The 26,726-nt window shown below is 41.0% G+C and overlaps 1 protein-coding gene across 8 annotated transcripts in view; it reads left to right on the forward strand.

Moving 5' to 3' along the window:
* Positions 1-26,726, forward strand: part of LOC139570580 (actin-binding LIM protein 1-like) — a 150,037-nt gene that overhangs the window by 78,770 nt on the left and 44,541 nt on the right. For all 8 annotated transcript variants that reach the window (XM_071392550.1, XM_071392547.1, XM_071392551.1 and 5 more), the window contains exons 2-4: positions 7,939-8,073; positions 21,390-21,573; positions 21,897-22,009. In XM_071392550.1, coding sequence (XP_071248651.1) covers positions 7,939-8,073; positions 21,390-21,573; positions 21,897-22,009 — 432 coding nt within the window. The remainder of the gene's footprint in view (positions 1-7,938; positions 8,074-21,389; positions 21,574-21,896; positions 22,010-26,726) is intronic.

Raw genomic sequence — 26,726 nt, forward strand, 5'->3', positions numbered from 1 at the left:
CGACCCTTTAGGTAATTTTTTTCTCCATTTCCTGTCTCTGTTCACTTATTGATTCAATATGATCTCCTAATTGTATTTGTTGATTAGCTGTAACCTCTACTACCCTTGGATCCCCATTCATTACTGTTGTGGTCATTTTGATAAAGGATTCATCTTTAGAGTGAAAAATCTATGGATTGTCTGTTTTATTCCATTTACATTTCTTGGCTTTCTTCACCAGGGGTCCCAATTCTTTTGCTTTGACACCTTTGTTAATCAACAATGTAATGTGAGGGACAGAATCAGAGACACTATACCATTCCTCTACAAAGGCAGATCCATCCCTGTCCATTACATCCATTGCTGCTCCCTGTTTCCCTATAATTATGCACTGAGACATTGGTGCTGATTTTCCATTTGCGTTCATTATCCAAGCTGTTCTAACAAATGGTCTTGGTAAGGATCATACTGCATTGTGCAGTGATACTCAGATTTAGCTCTACCAGCTTCAGGTATGTGGGCCTGAATAAACCTTCCCCATTCTCTATGGTTTTATTTACTTCAGACTCAAGGTCCCCTAACCAATATACATTTGCTGTCTCTCCTGTCATTACCATTTGTCGATTTACTCCTGTTCTATCAATAATTACCCCTTCAGCTGAGCACTTAATTTGTATTCCCATTTTGCATAGAGCATCCCTACCCAGTAAAGTAATCAGAGTTTGTTCTGACACTAGTATAGGGAGTGTTGCTGATCTACCATCAGTCATCAGATGTACAGGAGCTGTCATCAGAATTAGCTGTGTTTGTCCCGAGAATCCTATAGTTTTGGCATATTTGCCAGACATGGGGAGATGAGAGGCATAATTTGGATCTATACAAGTGGCTCCAGTATCTATCATCATAGGTGTGCCTCTGTTCTGAATTTTAACCTGCAGCATAGGTTCTTGATCAGCTCTTGTGGTTATTATTGGAAACTGACCCTCCACTGTAGAATTCTCTGGGCACCGCTAGTATCCCCGCCCATGGGTTCACAGGGCCCTGTGGTTGTCTCTGATTGTTTTGCCAGCTGCCTTCTTGGTTCCATTTATTTTGATACCTATTTCTTTGTGGTTGCCGATTATTTTGGTTCCTGTTTCCTTGTATCTTCCAAGGATTTGTAGGGCAGTTTATTTTGAAGTGTCCTAGCATACTGTTGGGGTTGTTGTGCATACACATTTACTACTGGTCTTGTGGGTTGCACTTGGGCCTGCAGGACGGGAGGCAGTTGCGGCCCTTTTATTTATTTATTTTTATTTTACCGTTATTTTACCAGGTAAGTTGACTGAGAACACGTTCTCATTTGCAGCAACGACCTGGGGAATAGTTACAGGGGAGAGGAGGGGGATGAATGAGCCAATTGTAAACTTATGTAAACTTATCCAGTCTCCCTCATGAGGAGACTGCAGCCATAGTCCCTACTTCTGGCACAGGTGTTGTCACTGGAGCCTGGATGAAATGTTTTCCTTGGAATGTTGTTTTCTTGTTCTGTGAGTCTCTGTTCATCCTTTCTGTGTTTTTCCACTGCATGGATGACATGGTCACAGAATTCTTTGTGTGATTTTGAAGTCAGTCCCACTACATCCTCCAGCTTGCATCTCACTGGCAGGGGCATGTCTTCTATCACTGAGTTTCGGTACAGAGTTGTCATCATTGGGTCTCCCTCTGGATCCCGTTCTGTTTCCTGCCTACATCGTTTCAGCTGTCCGTGTAAGTACACAGCCGGATTCTCTGTCACCCCCAGTAGCTCTCCTTTTAGTGACTTTGCGTCCATCCGCGCAGGGTACTCATCTCTTAGGGCTCTCCAGACTCCTGTCCGGTATGTATAAAAGTCCACTCCATCCCTCATTGGATCCCCTATTGCCGTTATCAGGCCAATGGCATCCAGCGAATCTTCATCTACATCCTTTTGAACCTTCATTTTAGCTAAGGCCTTACTTAATCCTTCATTACAATTAAAATTTCTGGGTTTCTTCCTGCACCTTGCTCAATCTCCCCTGTCTTTTCCAAGTCCTTTCTTCTCTCTAAAGGAAGTGTAGAGGCAACAACCCCCTCGTCCTCTAATTCCACTTCCCCTTTTATTTCCACTATTCCAGACACCAGCGGGAATTGTCCACTGGCGCATGGTGGAGGTTCTGTAAACCATTCCACCTCCTTCCTGTCTGACTTTTCATTGTCTTCCTCTAACATTCCTCTAGCTGTCTTTATACATTTGAACAATCCCTTGCCTTCTACTTTGAACATCTTCATCATCTCGTTTTCTCTAGCTCTTTTACTTTTCCTTTTCTTTTCTGAGACCTTTGCTTTACGTCTTTTTATTCGAGTTTCCATTTCCTCACACACTGAGACATCAAATGTTCCCTCCTTTGGCCATGTAGTACCCATTTTCCTGGTGCATTTTTCCCATTTCTTCGACATTTCTTCTCGTTCTTTTTTTGCGTAGGGGATGTCTAGCGCTCAGAATGTCTACAGCCGTTTTACTCATTGTTGCGGCCTGCATCGTTTTGGTCTTCCTACCGTCAGTCTCAGTTTTATTCCTTTTTTTGTGTTAGGTCTACCAAGTACTAGTATTTTCTTTGATATTAGTCTGTAGACCGTTTGTATTTTTATAATTTGAAGTAATTATCCTTATTTATTCTAACACTACGGATATTCTTCTTTCCGGGTTTATTTTTTATTTATTCATTTAGCTTTCTGTGATATACGTATTTACTCCCTATTTTCGTTTTTTGTGCTATTCCCTTATTAAACCACTTTATCTTGTTCTTTATATTACTCCCTATAGATCCAGGGCTAAAAACGTTAACGACCTCTTCAAGCCCTAAATATTTTGATTTTGATTTATATATTTTTCTCTCTCTATTATTGTACTTGGACTATTGGTAATTACCCATTTATCGGTTTTTATAATTGTTCTCTCTTTTTGAGTATATTCTTACTTCAAATTCCAATTTCTATAGACTGTATATTCATCCACTTTGCAGTACACAATTTAACGGTCTCACCGTGCAATCGCTAATATCGTCTCGACATTTATTACGAAGTTACTATATTGTTCATGTATTTTACAATTTCTCCTAACTGTTCAAACTTCTAGTATCATATTCCTTCAATGGGTATTTATGTACCAATCACATTCACCTCCCCTAATGCAGAACTGGTTGCGTCCCCTTCGTCAGACCAAGAGAGGCACGCAACCTTTTTGTCCCACAACAGCAGAGAACTGTCACACTCACGTTCACGCTTTCCTAAGCGACCTGAGTATACAGGATTTGCATCTTATTTAATTAATTATCGATACACTCCCTCAACACGATAAGTAATCTAATAGTATTTCTCTTACACTTTCCTAAGTGATCTTCCACGCTTTCCTAAGCGACCTGAGTATACAGGATTTGCATCTTATTTAATTAATTATCGATACACTCCCTCAACACGATAAGTAATCTAATAGTATTTCTCTTACACTTTCCTAAGTGATCTTCCACGCTTTCCTAAGCGACCCGAGTATACTCTTACATTTTCCTAAGTGATTTTTCACGCTTTCCTAAGCGACTCTTTCCTACGTGATTTTTCACGCTTTCCTAAGCGATACTTTCCTAAGTGATCTTTCACCTGAGTATACAGGATTTTTCATTTGCAATTTCCGATTCAGTTTCTAGCTGTCCTCATTGATTCACTTCCACGACACGATAAGCGCTCTTTAATTTGACCATGCAAATGGACAATTGTCACCTCAAACTAGATTGAACAGAACAGTCAACAGGGCAGACAGATAACCTGAACAAGACCGATCACCCCCCCCCCCCAGCTGAGCGACTGCGTGAGCCAGACAAATTGAATGACCCGCTGACAAGGACCAATTGAATCAGACAAATGGGCTGTGTTTGCGCGCAACTCACACAGGTCTAATCAAACATATCCCGGCCAAACAAAATCAGACAGCATAGTCACAACTTAAACATTCTGAACAACTGGTCAGATGAACCGTCTGAACAAATCAGATGAATAACCCCACCCAACTGAACCAGTCAAAACAGATGGTGCACACAACTCTCCCTCTCCAATGGTCATACACCAATTACTATACTTATATGCACGGTTGCAAGCTCAAAAGCTTTATTTTACCCCCAATATTTAGCGTGCATTTCATTGAACTCAAAAGCTCCCAATAGTTCTTTGGTTCATCAAATTTGGAGAGACCTACTCGGTGACCTACCTCTGAAACAGGTTCTTAGAGCGAACCACACAAGAACTCTATTACTATAGGTAAGAACTCAATTCACCGTCTTAACAGGTGTTTTGTGCAGTCTGTCCACGAAGCCCATTCACAGCTGCAGATTTTCACCGTCTCTGGTCCCTTTTCGCCACTCTTGGCAAGCTCGCCATTTATGTCGTGGAATTATTCAGTCAATAATAATTCTAAAATACTGGAGCATGTGCGTTCAAATAGACTTTTATTAATCAATATAACAAAAGCTGAGCTAATTCATGAAGTAACTCCCTTCCAGTCTTGGCACAAGCTTCTTATACATTTGTCCTCCTTACGTCATACTCATAGTAACTCCTCTTAATGGCTCATCAGCTATGGCATTTAGCCACCGTTATCATATTGCCTTCATATTAGGACATGGAACCTGTAGAGTCACAGAAATAGTTTCATGCATGTAGGACCATAGTAACAGACCTTGGCCCTCTACAAGAATAACCAATACATGCCATCATGCTAACTCATCTGAAAGGGACACCCCTGTTCTGGAAAAAAAACAAGAGGTGTAACCATAGCAACAGCACATAGTTGGCCATAACAGTTACAGGAATAACCAAAGTCGTGTCCAACCCCCAGGTCTAATAGTGTCTAATGACCCAGAGCACAAAACTTGTGCACTAGTTTTCCTGGCTCCTTCTGAAATAAATAATTGCCACATATGTACTGACAAATTCACAATAATATGTACATATAACTAGGAATAAAGTGACAGATAGTTAACAGTAGCAGCAGCGTATGTGATGAGTCAAAAAAGGTAGTGCAAAAAAACAGTCAATGCAGATGGGCAAATAGTTAACCAAATAGCTACACGGACTAACTATTTAGCAGTCTTATGGATTGGGGGTAGAAGCTGTTCAGGGTCCTGTTGGTTCCAGACTGCATCGGTACCACTTGCCGTGCGGTAGCAGAGAGATGGGTGGCTGGAGTCTTTGACAATTTGTAGGGCCTTCCTCTGACACCGCCTGGTATTGAGGTCCTGGATGGCAGGGAGCTTGGCTCCAGTGATGTACTGGGCCGTCCACACTACAGGTCGAATGCCAAGCAGTTACCACACCAAGCGGTGATACAGCCAGTCAAGAGGCTCTCAATGGTGCAACTGTACAACTTTTTTGAAGATCTGAGGGACCATGCCAAATCTTTTCAGTCTCCTGAGGGGAGAGAGGTGTTGTCGTGCCCTCTTCACAACCGTATTGTGTTTTTCCCATGATAGATCCTTAGTGATGTGGACACTGAGGAACTTGAAGCTCTCGACTCGATCCACTACAGCCCCATAGATGGGAATGGGGGTGTGCTCAGCCCTCCGTTTCCTCAAGTCCATGATCAGCTCCCTTGTCTTGCTGACATTGAGGGAGAGGTTGATGTCCTGGCACCACACTGCCAGGTCTCTGACCTCCCTATAGGCTGTCTCATCGTCGTCAGTGATGAGGCCTATCACCTTCGCATCGTCAGCAAACTTGATGGTGTTGAACTTGTGTGTGGACACGTAGTTGTAGGTGAATGGGTAGTACAGGAGAGAACTAAGCACGCACCCCTGAGGGGCCCCCGTGTTGAGGGTCAGCATGGCAAATGTGTTGTTGCCTACTCATCACCTGGATATTATTAATAATATGCATGTCAATCTCTCCTGGCTCAAAATGGAGGAGAGATTGACTTCATCAATAATAGTATTGATAGGTATTGACATGTTGAATGCACCTAGCTGTCTGATTGAACAACACAGCTCGGACACCCATGCATAACCCACAAGACATGTCACAAGACGTCTTTTCACACTCCCCAAGTCCAGAACAGACTATGGAAGGCGCACAGTACTAAATAGAACCAAGACTACATGGAACTCTATTCCACATCAAGTAACTCATGCAAGCATTACAATTAGATTTTTTAAAAACAGATTAAAAAAACACCTTATGGAAGAGCGGGGACTGTGAAGTAACACAAACATAGCCACAGACACATGCATACACACACATACACATGCACGATAGCATACGCACTATACACACATGCACACATGGATTTTGTACTGTATATGTGGTAGTGGTGGGTAGGGGCCTGAGGACACACAGTCTGAATGTATTGTAATGTATTTAAAATTGTATAAACTTCCTTAATTTAGCTGGACCCCAGGAAGAGTAGCTAATGGGGATCCATAATAAATACAAAATACCTGGGGGTGTCCCGTCAGGAAGTCCAGGATCCTGTGGATCTGTTGGGGTGGTATACGAATTGGAGTGGGTCCGGGGTTTCTGGGATGATGGTGTTGATGTAAGCCAAGACCTGCCTTTCAAAGCTACAGATGTGAGTGCTACAGGGTAATTGTCATTTACACAGGTTACTTTGGAGTTCTTGAGCTGGAACTGCTTGTTGTCAGAGAGGAAGAAAGGAAGAAGTGATCTTTCATCTGTGTTGTGGGTGGCAGGTGGAGGGGTGTCTGAGTGAGTACGAAGGTGCACAGTGTAAACAGCACTGAAGGAGACAAGGAGAGGAGACCAAAAAACTTAAAATCTTGATTCTTGTGATACAGGCATTTGATTCAGAGTTCCTCTGTCCAGTGTTTGTGTACTTTTGCCAATTTTAATCTTTTATTTTTATTGGCCAGTCTGAGATATGGCTTTTTCTTTGCAACTGTGCCTAGAAGGCCAGCATCCCGGAGTCACATCTTCACTGTTGACGTTGAGACTGGTGTTTTGCGGGTACTATTTAATTAAGCTGCCAGTTAAGGACTTGTGAGGTGTCTGTTTCTAGACACTCTAATGTACTTGTCCTCTTGCTCAGTTATGCACCGGGGCCTCCCACTCTTTCTATTCTGGTTAAAGCCAGTTTGCGCTGTTCTGTGAAGGGAGTAGTACACAGCGTTGTACGAGATCTTCAGTTTCTTGGCCATTTCTCGCAAGGAATAGCCTTCAATTCTCAGAACAAGAATGGACTGACGAGTTTCAGAAGAAAGGTCTTTGTTTCTGGCCATTTTGAGCCTGTAATCAAACCCACAAATGTTGATGCTCCAGACACTCAACTAGTCTAAATAAGGCCAGTTTTCAGCTGTGTTAACATCATTGCAAAAGGGTTTTCTAATGATCAATTAGCCTTTCAAAATGATAAACTTGGATTAGCTAACACAACGTGCCGTTGGAACACAGGAGTGATTGTTGCTGATAATGGGCCTCTGTACGCCTATGTAGATATTCCATAAAATCTGCCGTTTCCAGCTACAATAGTCAGTTACAACATAAAAAATGTCTACACTGTATTTCTGATCAATTTGATATTATTTTAAGGGACAAAAAATGTGCTTTTCTTTCAAAAACAAGGACATTTCTAAGTGACCCCAAACTTTTGAACAGTAGTGTAAATTCAAATTAATTGAATTAATTTATATATATATCACCCAGCCCTAGCCTAGTCCAGGGCTCGTATTCTTAAAGCATCTCATAGTAGGAGTGCTAATGTAGGATCAGTTTAGCCTTTTAGATCATAGCACATTTAGCACTCTGAGACGCTTTATACGCTTGGACTAAAAAGCAGTATACATGGAGAATCTCTATTAGACATGCTTCTAAATCTAAGTCTAGGATTAATCTGTGTGCGGGAAACCAGACCTATAATGTGTGTGATTATAGTGGTTCATGTTTATCTCTGTTCTATTCTAGTGGCACATGCGCAGGACACACACCATTCCAATGAGAAGCCTCTGATTCAGTGCTACAAGTGTGGGGAGCCATGTAAGGGTGAGGTGCTGCGGGTCCAGTCCAAGCACTTCCACCTGAAGTGCTTCACCTGTAAAGGTAAGTACAGTACCAAACCATGGAGATCATTTGAGGGTTTAAGTACAGTAACGGGGGACTCCGACTTAGCGATAATCCATATTCAAGTCAATGAGCTATCCCAGGGTGAGTGTAGCCTTCACACAGCATGCATGATGGCAGTTTTGTTTTTAGACAATAGTGCTGAGCGATTAGTGCTTTTTGAGTTCGGTTCGGTTTCGGTACGATTATTTTTTTAAACATTAAATTTTGATTTCGATAATTTTTTTTGTTTTCAATAAGAGCACAACGGTAAAGGCCGTCAGCCGCCACAGTAGACGGAACTTCCCGCCAGAGTTCAAATAATTTAGAGTTCTAAACCAGGCAGTGTCAGAGAAAGGCCCTAAAAATGGTCAAAAACTCCAGCCACCCTAGTCATCGACTGTTCTCTCTGCTACCGCACGGCAAGTTGTACCGGAGCGCCAAGTCTAGGTCCAACAGGCTTCTAAACAGCTTCTACACCCAAGCCATAACACTCCTGAAAATCTATTCAAATGGCTACCCAGACTTTTTGCATTGCCCCCCCCCCCCCTCTACGCTGCTGCTACTCTCTGTTAGTCACTTTAATAACTACCTACATGTACAGTGGGGCAAAAAAGTATTTAGTCAGCCACCAATTGTGCAAGTTCTCCCACTTAAAAAGATGAGAGAGGCCTGTAATTTTCATCATAGGTACACTTCAACTATGACAGACAAAATGAGAAACAAAAATCCAGAAAATCACATTGTAGGATTTTTTATGAATTTATTTGCAAATTATGGTGGAAAATAAGTATTTGGTCACCTACAAACAAGCAAGATTTCTGGCTCTCACAGACCTGTAACTTCTTCTTTAAGAGGCTCCTCTGTCCTCCACTCGTTACCTGTATTAATGGCACCTGTTTGAACTTGTTATCAGTATAAAAGACACCTGTCCACAACCTCAAACAGTCACACTCCAAACTCCACTATGGCCAAGACCAAAGAGCTGTCAAAGGACACCAGAAACAAAATTGTAGACCTGCACCAGGCTGGGAAGACTGAATCTGCAATAGATAAGCAGCTTGGTTTGAAGAAATCAACTGTGGGAGCAATTATTAGGAAATGGAAGACATACAAGACCACTGATAATCTCCCTCGATCTGGGGCTCCACGCAAGATCTCACCCCGTGGGGTCAAAATGATCACAAGAACGGTGAGCAAAAATCCCAGAACCACACGGGGGGACCTAGTGAATGACCTGCAAAGAACTGGGACCAAAGTAACAAAGCCTACCATCAGTAACACACTACGCCGCCAGGGACTCAAATCCTGCAGTGCCAGACGTGTCCCCCTGCTTAAGCCAGTACATGTCCAGGCCCGTCTGAAGTTTGCTAGAGAGCATTTGGATGATTCAGAAGAAGATTGGGAGAATGTCATATGGTCAGATGAAACCAAAATAGAACTTTTTGGTAAAAACTCAACTCGTCGTGTTTGGAGGACAAAGAATGCTGAGTTGCATCCAAAGAACACCATACCTACTGTGAAGCATGGGGGTGGAAACATCATGCTTTGGGGCTGTTTTTCTGCAAAGGGACCAGGACGACTGATCCGTGTAAAGGACAGAATGAATGGGGCCATGTATCGTGAGATTTTGAGTGAATATCTCCTTCCATCAGCAAGGGCATTGAAGATGAAACATGAATGGGTCTTTCAGCATGACAATGATCCCAAACACACCGCCCGGGCAACGAAGGAGTGGCTTCGTAAGAAGCATTTCAAGGTCCTGGAGTGGCCTAGCCAGTCTCCAGATCTCAACCCCATAGAAAATCTTTGGAGGGAGTTGAAAGTCCGTGTTGCCCAGCAACAGCCCCAAAACATCACTGCTCTAGAGGAGATCTGCATGGAGGAATGGGCCAAAATACCAGCAACAGTGTGTGAAAACCTTGTGAAGACCTACAGAAAACGTTTGACCTCTGTCATTGCCAACAGGGTATATAACAAAGTATTGAGATAAACTTTTGTTATTGACCAAATACTTATTTTCCACCATAATTTGCAAATAAATTCATAAAAAATCCTACAATGTGATTTTCTGGATTTTTTTTCTCATTTTGTCTGTCATAGTTGAAGTGTACCTATGATGAAAATTACAGGCCTCTCTCATCTTTTTAAGTGGGAGAACTTGCACAATTGGTGGCTGACTAAATACTTTTTTTCCCCACTGTACATACTACCTCAATTACCTCGACTAACCGGTGCCCCTGCACATTGACTCTGTACCGGTACCCGCTGTATATAGCCTCGCTATTGTTATTTTACTGCTGCTCTTTCACTTTTATTTCTTACTTTTTTAGGTTTTTTCTTAACTGCATTGTTGGTTAATAGCTTGTAAGTAAGCATTTCACTGTAAGGTCTACACCTTACACACCTACACCTACACCTGTTGTATTCGGCGCATGTGACAAATAACATTTCATTTAATTTCATTTAAACTTTTGCTGTCTGCTGTAGCGTTGTTTTCTACCGGATGTTAATTTGCACAGTTCGCTTACTGAAATCCCCATAGCAATGCATATCGTCGTGCAGGCTTGGTTTTGCCATCAACCTCTTTCTTGCTTTCTTGTTCCGCTATACCAAATAGTATGAAGTGTTTTGCGTCCCTAGTCTAAATGCAGAATTACTTTAATAAAATATTTAAGTTGTGTAAATTACATTTGTTTTATTTGATTACTTTATTATTTAATTCCAATGCATTATCTCATCTTAATAGAGCTGCTGCCTATGCTGTCTGACTAAATCACTATTTTAGTAGTTTTTCTAAGTAAATAAGGCATACTTTTATGACTGCTGAATACCAACTATCAATCATGTAGATCAAGTATTTTCAGGTAGACATACCACGAGCAGAAACTGATCTCTATCCCTCTTGATCCTGCATTCTCTATCCCTCTTGATACTGCAGTCTCTTTTATGTAGCAGGCGTGAAAGACACACAGACCGGACAAGTATGTGCACAATGGATTATGGTTATTGTAGTTAATTACCACATTTTCTGCTCTAAACTATTTAGAACATTGGCCTGTTGGAAACCAACTCCCTACTACATCACAGTTTGGGCTTGATCTGATTTATCTCTAGAGAAACTATGCGTTGAGCTCACAAAAAAATGTGAAATCTAATCTAATTGAACCGATGTCAGTGAATTGCTTGTTTAACCTCACTAGGGTATGTGGTAGCGTCCCACCTCGCCAACAGCCAGTGAAACTGCAGGGCACCAAATTCAAAACAACAGAAATCCCATAATTAAAATTCCTCAAATATACATGTATTTTACACCATTTTAAAGATACACTACTTGTAAATCCAGCCACAGTGTCCGATTTCAAAAAGGCTTTACGACGAAAGCAAACCAAACGATTATTTTAGGTCAGAGCCAAGTCACAGAAAAACACAGCCATTTTTCCAGCCAAAGAGAGGAGTCACAAAAAGCAGAAATATAGATAAAATTAATCACTAACCTTTGATGATCTTCATCAGATGACACTCATAGGACTTCATGTTACACAATCATGTATGTTTTGTTCGGTAAAGTTCATATTTATATCCAAAAATCTGAGTTTTCATTGGCGCGTTACGTTCACAAGTTCCAAAACATCCTTTGATTTTGCAGAGAGCCACATCAATTTACAGAAATACTCATAATAAACATTGATAAAAGATACAACTGTTATGCATGGAATTTTAGATCCACTTCTCCTTAATGCAACCGCTGTGTCAGATTTTAAAAAAACTTTACGGAAAAAGCAAACCATGCAATAATCTGAGTACGGCGCTCAGACGACAAATCAACCCAAAGAGATATCCGCCATGTTGGAGTCAACAGAAGTCAGAAATAGCATTATTAATATTCACTTACCTTTGATGATCTTCATCAGAATGCACTCCCAGGAATCCCAGTTCCACAATAAATGTTTGTTTTGTTTGATTATGTCCATCATTTATGCCTAAATACCTCCTCGTTGTTCGCGTGTTCAGTACACAATCCAAACTCACGACGAGCGTGCAAGTCCAGTGGAGAGTACGGACGAAAAGTCCAAAAAGTTATATTACAGTCTGTAGAAACATGTCAAACGAAGTATAGAATCAATCTTTAGGATGTTTTTAACATAAATCTTCAATAATGTTCCAACCGGAGAATTCCTTTGTCTGTAGAATTGCAATGGAACGGAGCTCGCTCTCACGTGAACGCGCAAGACTGAGCTCATGGCTCTTTGGCAGACCTCTGACTCATTCCCCTCTCATTCGTCCCCACTTCACAGTAGAAGCATCAAACAAGGTTCTAAAGACTGTTGACATCTAGTGGAAGCCTTATGAAGTGCAATTTGACCCCATAGACAATGTGTATTCGATAGGCCAAGAGTTGAAAAACTACAAACCTCAGATTTCTCACTTCCTGGTTGGATTTTTTCTCAGGTTTTTGCCTGCCATATGAGTTCTGTTATACACAGACATCATTCAAACAGTTTTAGAAACTTCAGAGTGTTTTCTATCCAAATCTACTAATAATATGCATATCCTAGGATCTTGGCCTGAGTAGCAGGCAGTTTACTATGGGCACGCTTTTCATCCGAACGTGAAAATACTGCCCCCTAACCCAAAGAAGTTAAAGTAACTTACTTTGGCCTTCTGGATAGCCTGAGTGCACTTATTTCTCATTTGCCTGAACGAGAGCCAGTCAGCCTGAGTATGGGCGTGCCAAGCCTTTTGCCAAATGCAATTCTTGAGGTGGAGTAACTCTGCAAGATCACGGTCGAACCTCGGGCTGAACCTGTTTTTAATTCAAATTTTCTTTATGGGGGTGTGTTTGTTAACTATACCATTGAAATTTGCCACCACAGATTTGCCCCTTATAGGACGCATCACTGCACTCTATACTCCTCTGTAAACTGGTCATCTCTGTATACCCATTGCAAGACCCACTGGCTGATGTTTATTTATAAAACACTCGTACACGGAACCCAAACCGGTTGCGCGCGTGCGCCATCGTGCATACATTTATTTTGTCACCCAAACGTGATCACGACACGCAGGATAAAATATCAAAACAAACTATGAACCAATGACATTAATTTGGGGACATGTCGAAAAGCATTAAACATTTATGGCAATTTAGCTAGTTAGCTTGGACTTGCAAGCTAATTTGTCCTGGGATATAAACATTAGGTTGTTATTTTACCTGAAATGCACAAGGTCCTTTACTCTGACAATTAATCCACACATAAAACGGTCAACCGAATCATTTCTAGTCATCTCTCCTCCTTCCAGGCCTTTTCATCTTTGAACTTATATAGTGATTGGCATCTAAACTTTCATAGTATTACCACGACAACCGGCAACACAGTTTGTCTTTCAATCACCCACGTGGGTGTAACCAATGAGGCGATGGCACGTGGGTACCTGCTTATATAAACCAATGAGGAGATGGGAGAGGCAGGACTTGCAGCGCGATCTGCGTCAGAAATAGAAAGGACTTCTATTTTAGCCCTTGGCAACGCAGACGCTCACGAGCAGTCTGGGTGCAGTAATTGAATAACATAGATTTCTAAATGTATTTTGCAATGCTCGCGCACACGATGCAAGCGGTGTAGTCAGGGTATTAGGCCTCACTCCCCCCTATCTGAGATATCTACTGCAGCCCTCATCCTCCACATACAACACCCGTTCTGCCAGTCACATTCTGTTAAAGGTCCCCAAAGCGCACACATCCCTGGGTCTTTTCAGTATGCCGCAGCTAGCGACTGGAACAAGCTGGAACAAACACTCAAACTGGTTAGTTTTATCTCAAGCTCTTCATTCAAAAACTCAATCATGGACACTTACTGACAGTTGTGGTTGCTTTGCGTGATGTATTGTCTCCACCTTCTTGCCCTTTGTGCTGTTGTCTGTGCCCAATAATGTTTGTACCATGTTTTGTGCTGCTACCATGTTGTGTTGCTACCACGTGTTGTTGGTGCTGCAGTCCTCACAGGCGGTGTGTGTGTGCGTGCGTGCGTGTGTGGGCTGGAAGCTCTCAAAGCATACATTAGAGCTTTCCTCTTAGAAAGTGAAAGAGCAACTGTCATCATATAGCACTTTTGTTGATTCTGTTCTCTTACTGTGTCCCAAATGATACCATATTCCCTTCACAGTGCACTACTATTGACCAGAGTCCTATGAGCCTTAGCCAAAAGTAGTGTACTATATATGGAATAGGGTACCATTTGGGACACCCACTTTACCTTAATTTGCATTGTTGTTGCAACATGCTCCCTCCTACACGTATGTCAGCCAGACATACTCATTATGCTAAAAATGTGTGCATGGTCCTATTGAAATCTCTGTGATAGAGTACTTTCTGATGTGTTGTCTCCAGAAAAATTGGTTGTAATATACTCCCACAGTGCCACTCCTGCACACACAAATACTGTTCACATGCACATGTGTACACGTACACACAGACACAGGACACAAACCCCAGATGGTATTTGTGCGTGACTGTCTATAAAGGAACTCATTGCATGCTACGCTCAGAGAAAAGCTAATCTTGGCACTGCATGCATTTCACTTTCTATTACAAATGGTTTATAGCTCGCAGCTTCTCACATAGGGAGACAAACTAGCCATGACAACACCAAACACCGTTACCTGGCATGCAAACCAGCCTGGCTTGTGTGGCCTAAACCTACTTTAGATGAGGTGGTCTGAGGACCAATTAAATAAATGTGCGTCCCAAATGGCACCATATTTCCTACATACTTTTGACCAGAGCCCTATGGATTCTGGTCAAAAATAGTGCACTAGAGAATATGATGTCATTTGGCACACACATATACCGTACCTCTGGCTGAAATCGATTTGGTAAAGAACTAATCTTGTCACACCCGCAACTCTGAGTCTTGATCCAATTAAACGTTATTCTCTCTCTCTGTCCTATTCATCCCTGGGATTGAATGTGGCTCGTTGCATAAGGATGATTAGACCTAGTTATCTCAAGCATTGAACCGTCCCAGGCTCCTAGTCCTCAGTTCTCTGGCTTTTTCCAATACTGTAGGACTTTTGTTATGCTCTCTTTTGTAATTGCACAATGTATCGTACATTACTCATATGGTAATTGTATGGCTATGATTAAGTTGTCTCCGACCTGCCAAAACACTGTCTCTTTAAACTGAAAGAGTTTTATTAAGCACAGAACTGTTATTCTGTCACATTTATACAACTCAACCTCTCTGCATACTAATGAAATATGCAAAACAAAGTGCAATATAAAGTGTAATAGGTGAGACAAAGGCCACATAATATTGTGACATAATAACAGATCAGTGATCTTCAAGTTGAGGATAACAGGGTGTTGACCCATGATGGGATATAGATCAATGGTAATTGATCAGATCCTACAACAGATATAAATACAACAGCACCATAGGTCCTCTCAGACCTCTGTGGTTGGACCATTTAAAGGGGAAGTTCAGGGTTTTACAACTTGATGTTAGGTTAAGGAACCACCTAAAACAACCACTACAAACTTCAGCTAACTTTAGCCACCGCTAGCTAAAAATCTATGGGAGTGATATGGGCAATCGAACTTCCTCTTTGAAATCATCCATCCAAACCCACTGACTAAAGCCATTTAAGGATATCTGGGTATAGGTGCTGGTAGAGAGTAGCCTTGCATGCAGTCTCAGAGCGTGCTGCTTAAAGACGTCTGTTGGAAAGAGACTAGTTGGAGAGCTATGGATGATCTAGTCCCACACATTGTTTTTACCACTGATGTACTGTATACTGCATTTGACGCAACTGTTTCCATACAACAGAGCTGCACACAAATAATTACATAAACGCTGTGGAGACACCACACAATGGTTGTGTAAAGATTTTTGTGCAGACCTACTCTCTATTGTATCAACAACAAAAAATCAGTTGTACATCCAATTGTGAAACCTGAGTGTGTGCGGGGCCATAGATCTTCATTCACACTGTTGACGACCAGCAGGCTGTATTGACTGTAGCGGTCTGGGCTGTGCTGACTGACTGAGAACTAACAAGCCATGGTAAATCCCCAGCCACAGATAGTCTATTTTGAGTCTGCAGAGCTGCTGGTCCAAGATAAATACTTTGAGATTTAACTGTCATTCATTAAGTGAATGGCGGCAGTTGTGACACTCCTAGTTGAAGATAAACTCGTCCTCAGGCTCAATTCCCACTGGGCACACACATGTTGAATCAACGTTGTTTCAACATAATTTGTCAATGTATTGTGATGTGGAATCATCATGGTAAATACATTGGATATGAAAAAGTCATCAACCAGTATTGTTTTCATCTAATTTCAACCAGTGTAAACATCGAAATTAGGGTAAATCTTCAACTTAAATACATTGACTTAAAATGTAGATTCAGATATATGGCACAGATGCAGAAAGTAAACAGCGTAGTGGGTAAATTTCCGCAACAACTAAGAGCATTAAAGCATGAGGCTCAACTTCACTGCTGTTTTGGTCGAGTGGCTATCACGATGTGAACAGCTTGAAGTGAACCCGTGCACATGCGCAGATACTGTGTGTGTGAGCGAAGTCTTGCATCTCGCTCATCTCAGTATCTGCTATGGCAATATCATTTTGCTGAGTCTTCCTATAACTTGACTAACAGGTTGTTTCATCAATATAATTTCAACATAATCATCAGAACTATGTAACCATTGAAATTGTGTTAAATTCCAAATAGAAACGTAATTCAAGTGGGTGGTTGAATTTTAGTTTTAATTACAGTGGCTTGCAAAAGTATTCACCCCCCTTGGCATTTTTCCTATTTTGTTGTCTTACAACCTGGAATTAAAATAGATTTTTGGGGGGTTTGTATCATTTGATTTACACAACATGCCTACCACTTTGAAGATGCAAAATATTTTTTATTGGGAAACAAACAAGAAATAAAACAATGAAAACTTGAGTGTGCATAACTATTCACCCCCCAAAGTCAATACTTCGTAGAGCCACCTTTTGCAGCAATTACAGCTGCAAGTCTCTTGGGGTATGTCTCAATAAGCTTGGCACATCTAGTCACTGGGATTTTTGCCCATTCATCAAGGCAAAACTGCTCCAGCTCCTTCAAGTTGGATGGGTTCCGCTGGTGTACAGCAATCTTTGTCATACCACAGATTCTCAATTGGATTGAGGTCTGTGCTTTGACTAGGCCATTCCAAGACATTTAAATGTTTCCCCTTAAACCACTCGAGTGTTGCTTTAGCAATATACTTGGTGTCATTGTCCTGCTGGAAGGTGAACCTCTGTCCCAGTCTCAAATCTCTGGAAGACAAACAGGTTTCCCTCAAGAATTTCCCTGTATTTACTGCCATCCATCATTCCTTCAATTCTGACCAGTTTTCCAATCCCTGCTGATGAAAAACATCCCCACAGCATGATGCTGCCCCCACCATGCTTCACTGTGGGGATGGTGTCTTGGGGTGATGAGAGGTGTTGGTTTGCGCCTGACATATAATTTTCCTTGATGGCCAAAAAGCTACATTTTAGTCTCATCTGATTACCTCCTTCAGATTACCTTCTTCCATATGTTTGGGGAGTCTCCTACATGCCTTTTGGCAAACACCAAATGTATTTGCTTATTTTTTTCTTTAAGCAATTTTTTTCTTCTGACCACTCTTCCGTAAAGCCCAGCTCTGTGGAGTATACGGCTTAAAGTGGTTCTATGGACAGGTACTCCAATCTCCGCTGTGGAGCTTTGCAGCTCCTTCAGTGTTATCGTTGGTCTCTTTATTGCCTCTGATTAATGTCCTCCTTGCCTGGTCCGTGAGTTTTGGTGGGCGGCCTTCTCTTGGCAGGTTTGTTGTGGTGCCATATTCTTTTCATTTAAAATAAATTGATCCGTGGGATGTTCAAAGTTTCTGATATTTTTTTATAACCCAACCCTGATCTGTACTTCTCCACAACTTTGTCCCTGACAGGTTTGGAGAGCGCCTTGGTCTTCATGGTGCCCCTTGCTTAGTGGTGTTGCAGACTCTGCGGCCTTAAAGAACAGGTGTATATATATACTGAGATCATGAGACAGATCATGTGACACTTAGATTGCAACTTAACTAATTATGTGACTTCTGAAGGTAATTGGTTGCACCAGATCTTATTTAGGGGCTTCATAGCAAAAGGGGTGAATACATATGCACGCACCACTTTTTCGTTATTTTTTTGCTTCATTTCACTTCACCAATTTGGACTATTTTGTGTATGTCCATTACATGAAATCCAAATAAAAATGTATTACAACCTGTAATTTAAATACAACAAAATAGGAAAAACGCCAAGGGGGATGAATACTTTTGCAAGGCACTGTAGGCATTTTATTTGACCTTGTTCCTATGTTGATTTTTCAAAAGGCACTCGCACATCTGAGCTATCTTTTTTTGTAGGTGCATGGTAACAGTTTAATAAAATGAGAAAAAGCTTTACGTAAAGCTTATTAAAGAGCAGTGATACTATCAAGAGCAGTGTGTGGGTTTCCTCTTTTTTCTCTCCTATGTTTGAAACAACGTCATACTATCAACCTAATTAAAGAGGCATATTGAAATAGAATGTGATGCCACAGTCCAATGATTTCTGCCTGAACAGTGAGAGATAATGGGCGATAATGTACTGTATTTCAGTGAGAACAAGTCTACCATCCAGATACCTACCTCTATGTAACCTGCTTAGCTTTGGAAACAAGCTGTGTTCGTTTCAACTGATATCAGGTCAACATATTTAGACATTGATCAGCGTCCATACTCATTTGCGTAGAATACCTGAATAACATTGACTAGTTGAATGTAACTTACTTTAGTTGAAAGTAACGAAGCTGTATGTGAAAGTAAATTCGGAGTGAGGACGTGTTTATGTAGGCTACATTGACATGGGACCTGGTCAAAAATAGTGCACTAAATAAGTAATGGAGGCCAATTGGAATGCAGACTTAGAATTCTCCAATTACAAATACAATAAGCAATATCTGTAAATTGTCAGCGAAGGAACCTTGACGTTCTGGAATTAACTTTCCTCATATGGGAAATATTTGGATTCAGATTATTTACACTTTGCTTTCAGTGTAGCATATTACAATATAAGGTTGGGTGATGTCAACCGTTGTCCCATTGTGGTTATGTACTCAGAAAACATTGTGATATACAATGGTTTTGCCCCTTATTGGCCAACTGCCCTCCACATTTTTAAGAAAATGTAATTTAAAAAACTCTGCTAAAAGCAGCGTTGAGCTATAGCGCAAAATCGCGCGCTACAACTGGACGAATCATGACAAAAGATTATGTTGTTAAATTACATGTCCTTACCATTAGGCCAAACTACAAGGAAAGGAAGCTAGCTATATTTTGCTATGGAAGGTTTTCCACATGGATGAAGTCATCTACACCCAGCAGTTATGGTGTATAATAATGTTGTGTAATCACCTTCCAGGGCAAAAAAAGAAAGGAAATTGACATGAGCACCACAATGCCTCCTCCACCCATGGTTTTCCTTTTTAATAATATTTTTTTCTTTGTGTACTACACCTGGTATTCACAGGTGGTCTCCTATCCCAGTACTAACCAGGCCCGACCCTGAACAGGCATGGTGGTATGGCCACAAGCGTATTTTTTTTTAACCTCATTTTCTCCCTGAATTTGGGTCCTTGGCTCATCTCTACAAATCCTCAATGGGCCAATTGGGCTCCGTCCTATCCCTATGGGGCTCCCGATCGGTTGTGACACAGCCTGGCTGTAGTAGTGCCTCTGCATTGCAGGCAATGCTTTTGACCGCTGCGCCACCCAGGACCCCAAGGTTTTCCAGCACACAGCTTTGAACTACTACAGTAGCTATGTTGGCCTATTGTACTTCAAACAATGTGTATCAGACCAATGCCTACATCTCACGTAACCTTTTACTGCAGTGGACTAAATCAGGGTCACAGAGTTTCTACAAATCTGTACTTTGAAACAAAAGTATACACCTCACACACATGGTTATGGCCTTAAAAAAAGTACACACCTTGTCAGATATAGAGTTGAAATGTATTACATTTTTAATTAGCATCCCAATTTTACACATCACAGAAGACTGAAATATAACAAAACAGTTTGACATAGAAACACCGGATTTGTCTGTTTAAAAAAAAAAAAGCTTTATTAATTATGTAATAATGAAAAATATATATAACAAAAGAGGGTGTCTTTGGTCATTGACTGCAGGAAAGGGCTACAACAGTTTGTTATTAATAGACACTAGTGTACATCCCAAAACATACATGTGGAAAAATAATACATTATTTACAAGTGCAAAATACAGCAGTGCTAGCAATCCCATAGGGGAAGACTCCAGGAGGGGCCATCTTAATAATTGATTAATTTGAAGGTGAAAGATATTGTTCTTGTCTCTGGAAATACAATCAAAACTTAACCTTACATATCCACAGAGGTATTGGCATTTTACATTTTTGATTGTTTTGTTGTCATACCCTTTGTCAAAGTAACATACAGTAGCCTAATCTAATGGAGACACAAGCACACATTTCTGCAGTCGAACACATGGAAGATCAACAAATGGATTTTCAGATTTCCTCAAAACCATCAAACTTTATTAATAATTACTGCAGTAATGGAGCGTTAACTCTACACCATTGGGTGACCATTAAAGCCCAAATAAGCAGGGTTCGGTTACAACTCTTTATAGTCTTCTTCAGTCCTCGTAACAAAGAACATATGTGAAATTATACACAGGTACATTGTGCGCTCATACAACAGACAGCAGGATTTACATGGCGCCAAATATCCATCTCTAGGTCATTTACTACTTGTATATCCAAAAATACTTATGCAACATGGGACGCTAGGTCCTTCCCTTAAATTGATGAAGTCCAGTATTCATTAATAACCTAGAGGGAGGGTTCTCCTCCTCACAGATCAGCATCTCACAGACACTACTCATGGAATGGAATGTTGTCTTTTCACCAAACCATCATACATCGACTGTCAGTGTTAAACCTCAGAGGCTCCTCTCAGAAAAAGGCAGTAAGAATGTAATATAGGAATACATTCTAATATAAAAGTAATGTGCTTAGCATAATGTTGTAATTCTACCACAGATGATTTGATGGATATAAAAAAAAAAATCACCTTTATTTAACCAGGTAGGCCAGTTGAGAACAAGTTCTCATTTACAACTGCGATATAGATAGATATAGATGAAGAGATATATATATATATATATGATGCAAGGAGGATAGATGAATAGCATGACTTACTGACTTCTGTTGCGTCCCTGCAGTGTGTGGCTGTGACCTGGCTCAGGGAGGCTTCTTCATGAAAAATGGAGACTACCTGTGTACCCTGGACTACCAGCGAATGCACGGTACACGCTGCAACGGCTGTAGGGACTTTGTGGAGGGAGAGGTGGTCACTGCCCTAGGCAAGACTTACCACCCTGCCTGCTTTGTCTGCACCATCTGCAAGTAAGAATCTATTTTTCAAAGGAGCCCTGGTCAAGAGCTAGCAGAATTACTCATTGTCCATCTCATTACTCTTATTGTTCACATTCATTTTACTCTTATCATCCTGCCTGCATCCTCGTCTGCATTGATTGGCGTTGGTCTTGAAATGGGTCAATCGGCTCACTCCAACAACGCTGACACACATTCACCTCATCATCCACTGTTAATCAATACACTGAATATTCCCAAACTGATGTACCCTAATGTGACCCGTGCTACACATCTGTCTGTATCCGTCTGGTGTCTGATCATTAGTCCATGTATGCTTTCTGTCTCTCCCACAGACGACCATTTCCTGCTGGGGATAGGGTTACCTTCAATGGCAAAGATTGTCTGTGTCAGTACTGTGTCCAGCCCACGTCCCCAGGACCTGGCAAAGACCTCATGGACTCCAACTGTAAGTAGCCTCTGTCTCCACTATACTTACAGTACTGTAGTTTCATTGAACTAATACTTCAACTCAAATACAAAAAAAAAATGTACCAACCAATTTATTTGAGCTCATATGATGTGTGTAACCCATTGTCTGTGATAACTACCAGAACTCTGTAAACTACTAGTAACCAATATAAAGTATTCAGTAATAAGTACAGCAATATTCCATCTATACTGCAGCTCAGTCCTAGATCTGTTTGTGCTGTATAGCCAAATCTGGGACCAGTTTAGCTGAGCAATATTTTCACAATACTTTTACTCTAACCTAGTTCTACAGTACGTTAACTGAGAGGGGACAAGAAAGGAGGGGAGACTACTGACTCTCCCTTCCCTCCCTCCCTTCCTCTCCTCCCTCCCCAGGCTCCAGTAGGAATACTTGTGATAATGCTGTTTGAAAAGACAGCCTGAAATTTCCAGCCTGTTTTGGTAGGCTGGAGTTTTGGTAAATTAGTTAGAGAGTTCCAAACCTCTGCCAATAACATCTAGTTTTCAGTTTTCCTCTCCACACTCGGACCACTCCCAGACAGTCCAAGCAAAATTCTTGTTTGAGAAATTGCTCTCTGCTAAGAAGCAATATTTGTTAATTTTGACCATTTTAAAATTGTTTTCAAATCACAGTAAGGCACTTAATTACGTTTATGCACGCCCACCTCTGCTTTTAAGCTCCGCCAGCCCAACAACTTCCTGTGTAGTGCCTGTTTCGATCTTTTGTACTGACAGCTGTCAAAACACAAAATGTCTTCTACACCAATTGCCTCACCCCTATTACAGTGAACTATGTTCACTGTATTGTGCAAGCCTCAGTTGTTGCTTCAAATAGAAAAGAAAAAGGGATTTACAAAGCACATAGAGTTACGTCGACAACTATGAGAGTGAGTATTCTCAACTAGCTAGCTACCATATTTCAGCCGGCACATTTCAGCCTGCACAAACCATTTGATAAGGGTTAGCCAATTTAACCTTTTACTGCAGTGGGCTAAACCAGGGTCACAGTGTTTCTTGGTAATCTTAAACAAATCTACTATGAAACAGATGCATCCACCTCACACACATGGTAAAAGGCTTAAACAAAGAAGACACCTGTACCATGTCAGATATGTTGAAGTGTATTCAATTTTAAGTTTGCATCCCAATATTACACTTTATATACATCACAGAATACTGAAATATAACAAAACCGTTTGACATAGAAACAATATCTTCCGCAGTAAAAAAAAAAAAATCTTTATTAATTATGAAATATATTAACATTCCATCCATGATGTCAAAGAGGGCGATTTGGTCATTTGACTGCAAGGGAAGGGTTACAACAACTATGGATCCCCATTAGCTGCTGCCATAACAGCAGCTACTCTTCCTGGAGTCCAGCAAAATTAAGGAAGTTATACAATTTTAAATACATTACATTCACAGATTTCACAACACAGCCCTCAGTCCTCAACTCCACCACATATCTACAATACAAAATCCATGTGTAACGTTACGTGTGTGTATAGTGTGTATGTTATCGTGTGTGTGTGTGTATGCATGTGTCTATGTTTGTTGCTTCACAGTCCCCGTTGTTCCATCAGGTGTATTTTTATCTAATTTTACTGCTTGCATCAGTTACTTGATGTGGAATAGAGTTCCATGTAGTCATGGCTCTATGTAGTACTGTGTGCCTGCCATAGTCTGTTCTGGTTTTAGGGACTGTGAAGAGACCTCTTGTGGCATGTCTTGTGCATGCATGGGTGTCCGAGCTGTGCGCTATTAGTTCAAACAGACAGCTCGGTGCATTCAAAATGTCAATACCTCTCATAAATACAAGCAGTGATGAAGTCAATCTCTCCTCCACTTTGAGCCAGGAGAGATTGACATGCATATGTTTAATGTTAACTCTCTGTGTACATCCAAGGGCCAGCCGTGCTGCCCTGTTCTGAGCCAATTGCAATTTTCCTACGTCCCTTTTTGTGGCACCTGACCACACAACTGAACAGTAGTACAGGTACGACAAAACTAGTGCCTGTAGGACCTGCACTTCTCCACAACTTAGCTGCTGTTGTATCAATATATTTTGACCATGACAGTTTACAATCCAGGGTTACTCCAAGCAGTTTAGTCACCTCAACTTGCTCAATTTCCACATGATTTAATACAAGATTTAGTTGAGGTTTAGTCATTCTTTGTCATTTATCTTTGTTTCATAGTGTAGTTTCTTTTTATTCAGTTTAGTCACATGATTTCTCAATTTGCCAATCGCTTGTGCAGGCAGACTTACTTGCCATTCCTTTTGCCTCATCCCTCTCAAACATGAAATGTTTTAATTCCTCATCAACATGGATTAAAGTTTTTCCAGTCATTTTCTTAATGGATGTATGTGTGAAAGGCCGTACCTATTCAATGACGAAATCCTAGGCGGGACAGCACGAAATGAGACACATGGACATGACTTTCAACTCTCCCCGGGACCGTACAAACAAAGGCCGGGGTAATGGCTATCCAAACAACCCCCCCCCCCCCCCCCCCCCCAAAAAAAACTAACAGTTGGTTCCCAACGCCACTACAACAACTTGAGCTGAACCTATAACAGGGAATTCTACTGTCCCGGAATTTGGCATAGTCTCCGGCTCATAAACACTCCCCCCCTCTGCCCCTTCAGTCAGGTCCTTAAGAGAGCACAAATAATAAAATCAGTCAATTGGCCTCAGGTGAGCTCATCAGTAGTGGCTGTACTGCGGCCCACCTGCAGGAGAGGGCGCAGTCGGACCACTTGATCTGGCTGATCCCTCACACATGCTTATTAGTAACTGGAATAAGGAATTTCATAAAGGTGTCAAGTGCATTGTCTGTTTGCTCCTCATTACACACCACGGACCAACAAATATTATTTACATAAATGACATAGTTATCACGACAACACTTCTTGTATGACTTCTTATACACTATATTAGGCCCAGCTTTTGGAACTTTGGTTTCCCGAGATTTGGCTACTATATTGTGATCACTACATCCGATGGATCTGGATACTGCTTTCAACAACATTTCTGCAACATTAGTAAATATATGATCAATACATGTTGATAATTTCATTCCTGTGCTGTTTGTAACTGCCCTGGTAGGTTGACTGATAACCTGAACCAGGTTGCATGCATTGGTTACAGTTTGAAGCTTTTTCTTGAGTTGGCAGCTTGATGAAAGCCAGTCAATATTTAAATCACCCAGAAAATATACCTCTGTTGATATCACATACATTATCAAGCATTTCACACATCTTATCCATATATTGACTGTTAGCACTTGGTGGTCTATTGCAGCTTCCCAAAAGAACGGGCTTTAGGTGAGGCAGATGAACCTGTAGTCATATTACTTCAACAGTATTTAACATGAGATCCTCTCTAGGCTTTACAGGAATGTGGTTCTGAAAATAAACAGCAAAACCTCCACCATTGGCATTTCTGTAAATATTCTAACCTTGTATTGCTACCACTGTATCAAAGGTATTATCTAAGTGAGTTTCAGAGATAGTAAAAGATGACATCCATATTCTGACAAACTAATTATTGATTCCATTAAGCTACATATATTAACATGGGCTATTTTGAGCACTTTTCTGGGATGCTTGCTAGTTTTCATTGCGTTACTGGGAAGCTTAGCAGAAGTAGATATGCTCATGTTATTTATGTTAGTGCAGGGTGAGCTGCATACAGTGGACTTCCTACTAGGGCCTCAGTGCTAACAGTATAAATCTGGTTCATTGGCACATGATTACTACATACAATAGCTGTAGGATCAGCAGAGGCATTCAGAGCAGTTAGAGGGACATACATTAGGTTACTTATATTTTGTCTACCAACGCCCCTGGTGTAATGTACATTTGCTGAAACATTAGGACAACTCAGTGTCACAATTGTAGGGATTACCGGAGCTGGGCTTGGGTCATTGATAAGTCATTGTCTTAACGTTGGCACGCTATTTAACTGTAGCTTGCTAACGTTAGCTTCTCTGGTGTTTTTGTTAGGCCTATCAAATAGGTTAGCTAGCTAGTTACCGTTTACACAATAGACTTTCAATGCAATTTGTTTAGTTTTTTGGATTAGCTAGTACGTTAGCTAGCTAGTTTTCTAACCTTGACTAGGTTGCTACCTAAAGCTAGGAAATAGCTATGCCATGGTCGCTATTCACTAGCTAGCAAATGTTAGCTGGGTTAGATTGTCTAATCTTCTGTGAACCTTGTTTTCATGGTATCGGTACCACAAGGGTATTATTTGAGACACACCCAGCATGTTAACGGTAGTTAGCTAGCTAGCGCTTGTGTCAACACACTGAGTAACATTAGTTCCTTTTCAATATAGCTAAACGCTAATTTATTAATGTTAGTAAGCACTATTATTGGTACCTGGATAACACAACTAGTTAGGTAGCAGGTCTAAACTATAGAAATCATGATGATGATGATTTACATTACCCTATACTAGTTATAGCTTCATTTTCTTCTCTACTGAAGATTACTACAAGGTCTTACTCTAGGGTGGGAAAATGCCTACGAGAAACCAAACAGATGAAGAGTTGTCGATTTCCTTCGTTACTTGTAATGTTATAAGGGAAGAAAAATAATCAGTTTTTTCTGAATTAGCTTTCAAGCTACTACACACCACCAGTAGAATAGTTATTTTTATGTTATCTAGTAGGCCTTTATCTTT

This window comes from Salvelinus alpinus, chromosome 3 (assembly GCF_045679555.1).
Source record: "Salvelinus alpinus chromosome 3, SLU_Salpinus.1, whole genome shotgun sequence".
In the NCBI taxonomy this organism is placed as follows: Eukaryota; Metazoa; Chordata; class Actinopteri; order Salmoniformes; family Salmonidae; genus Salvelinus; species Salvelinus alpinus.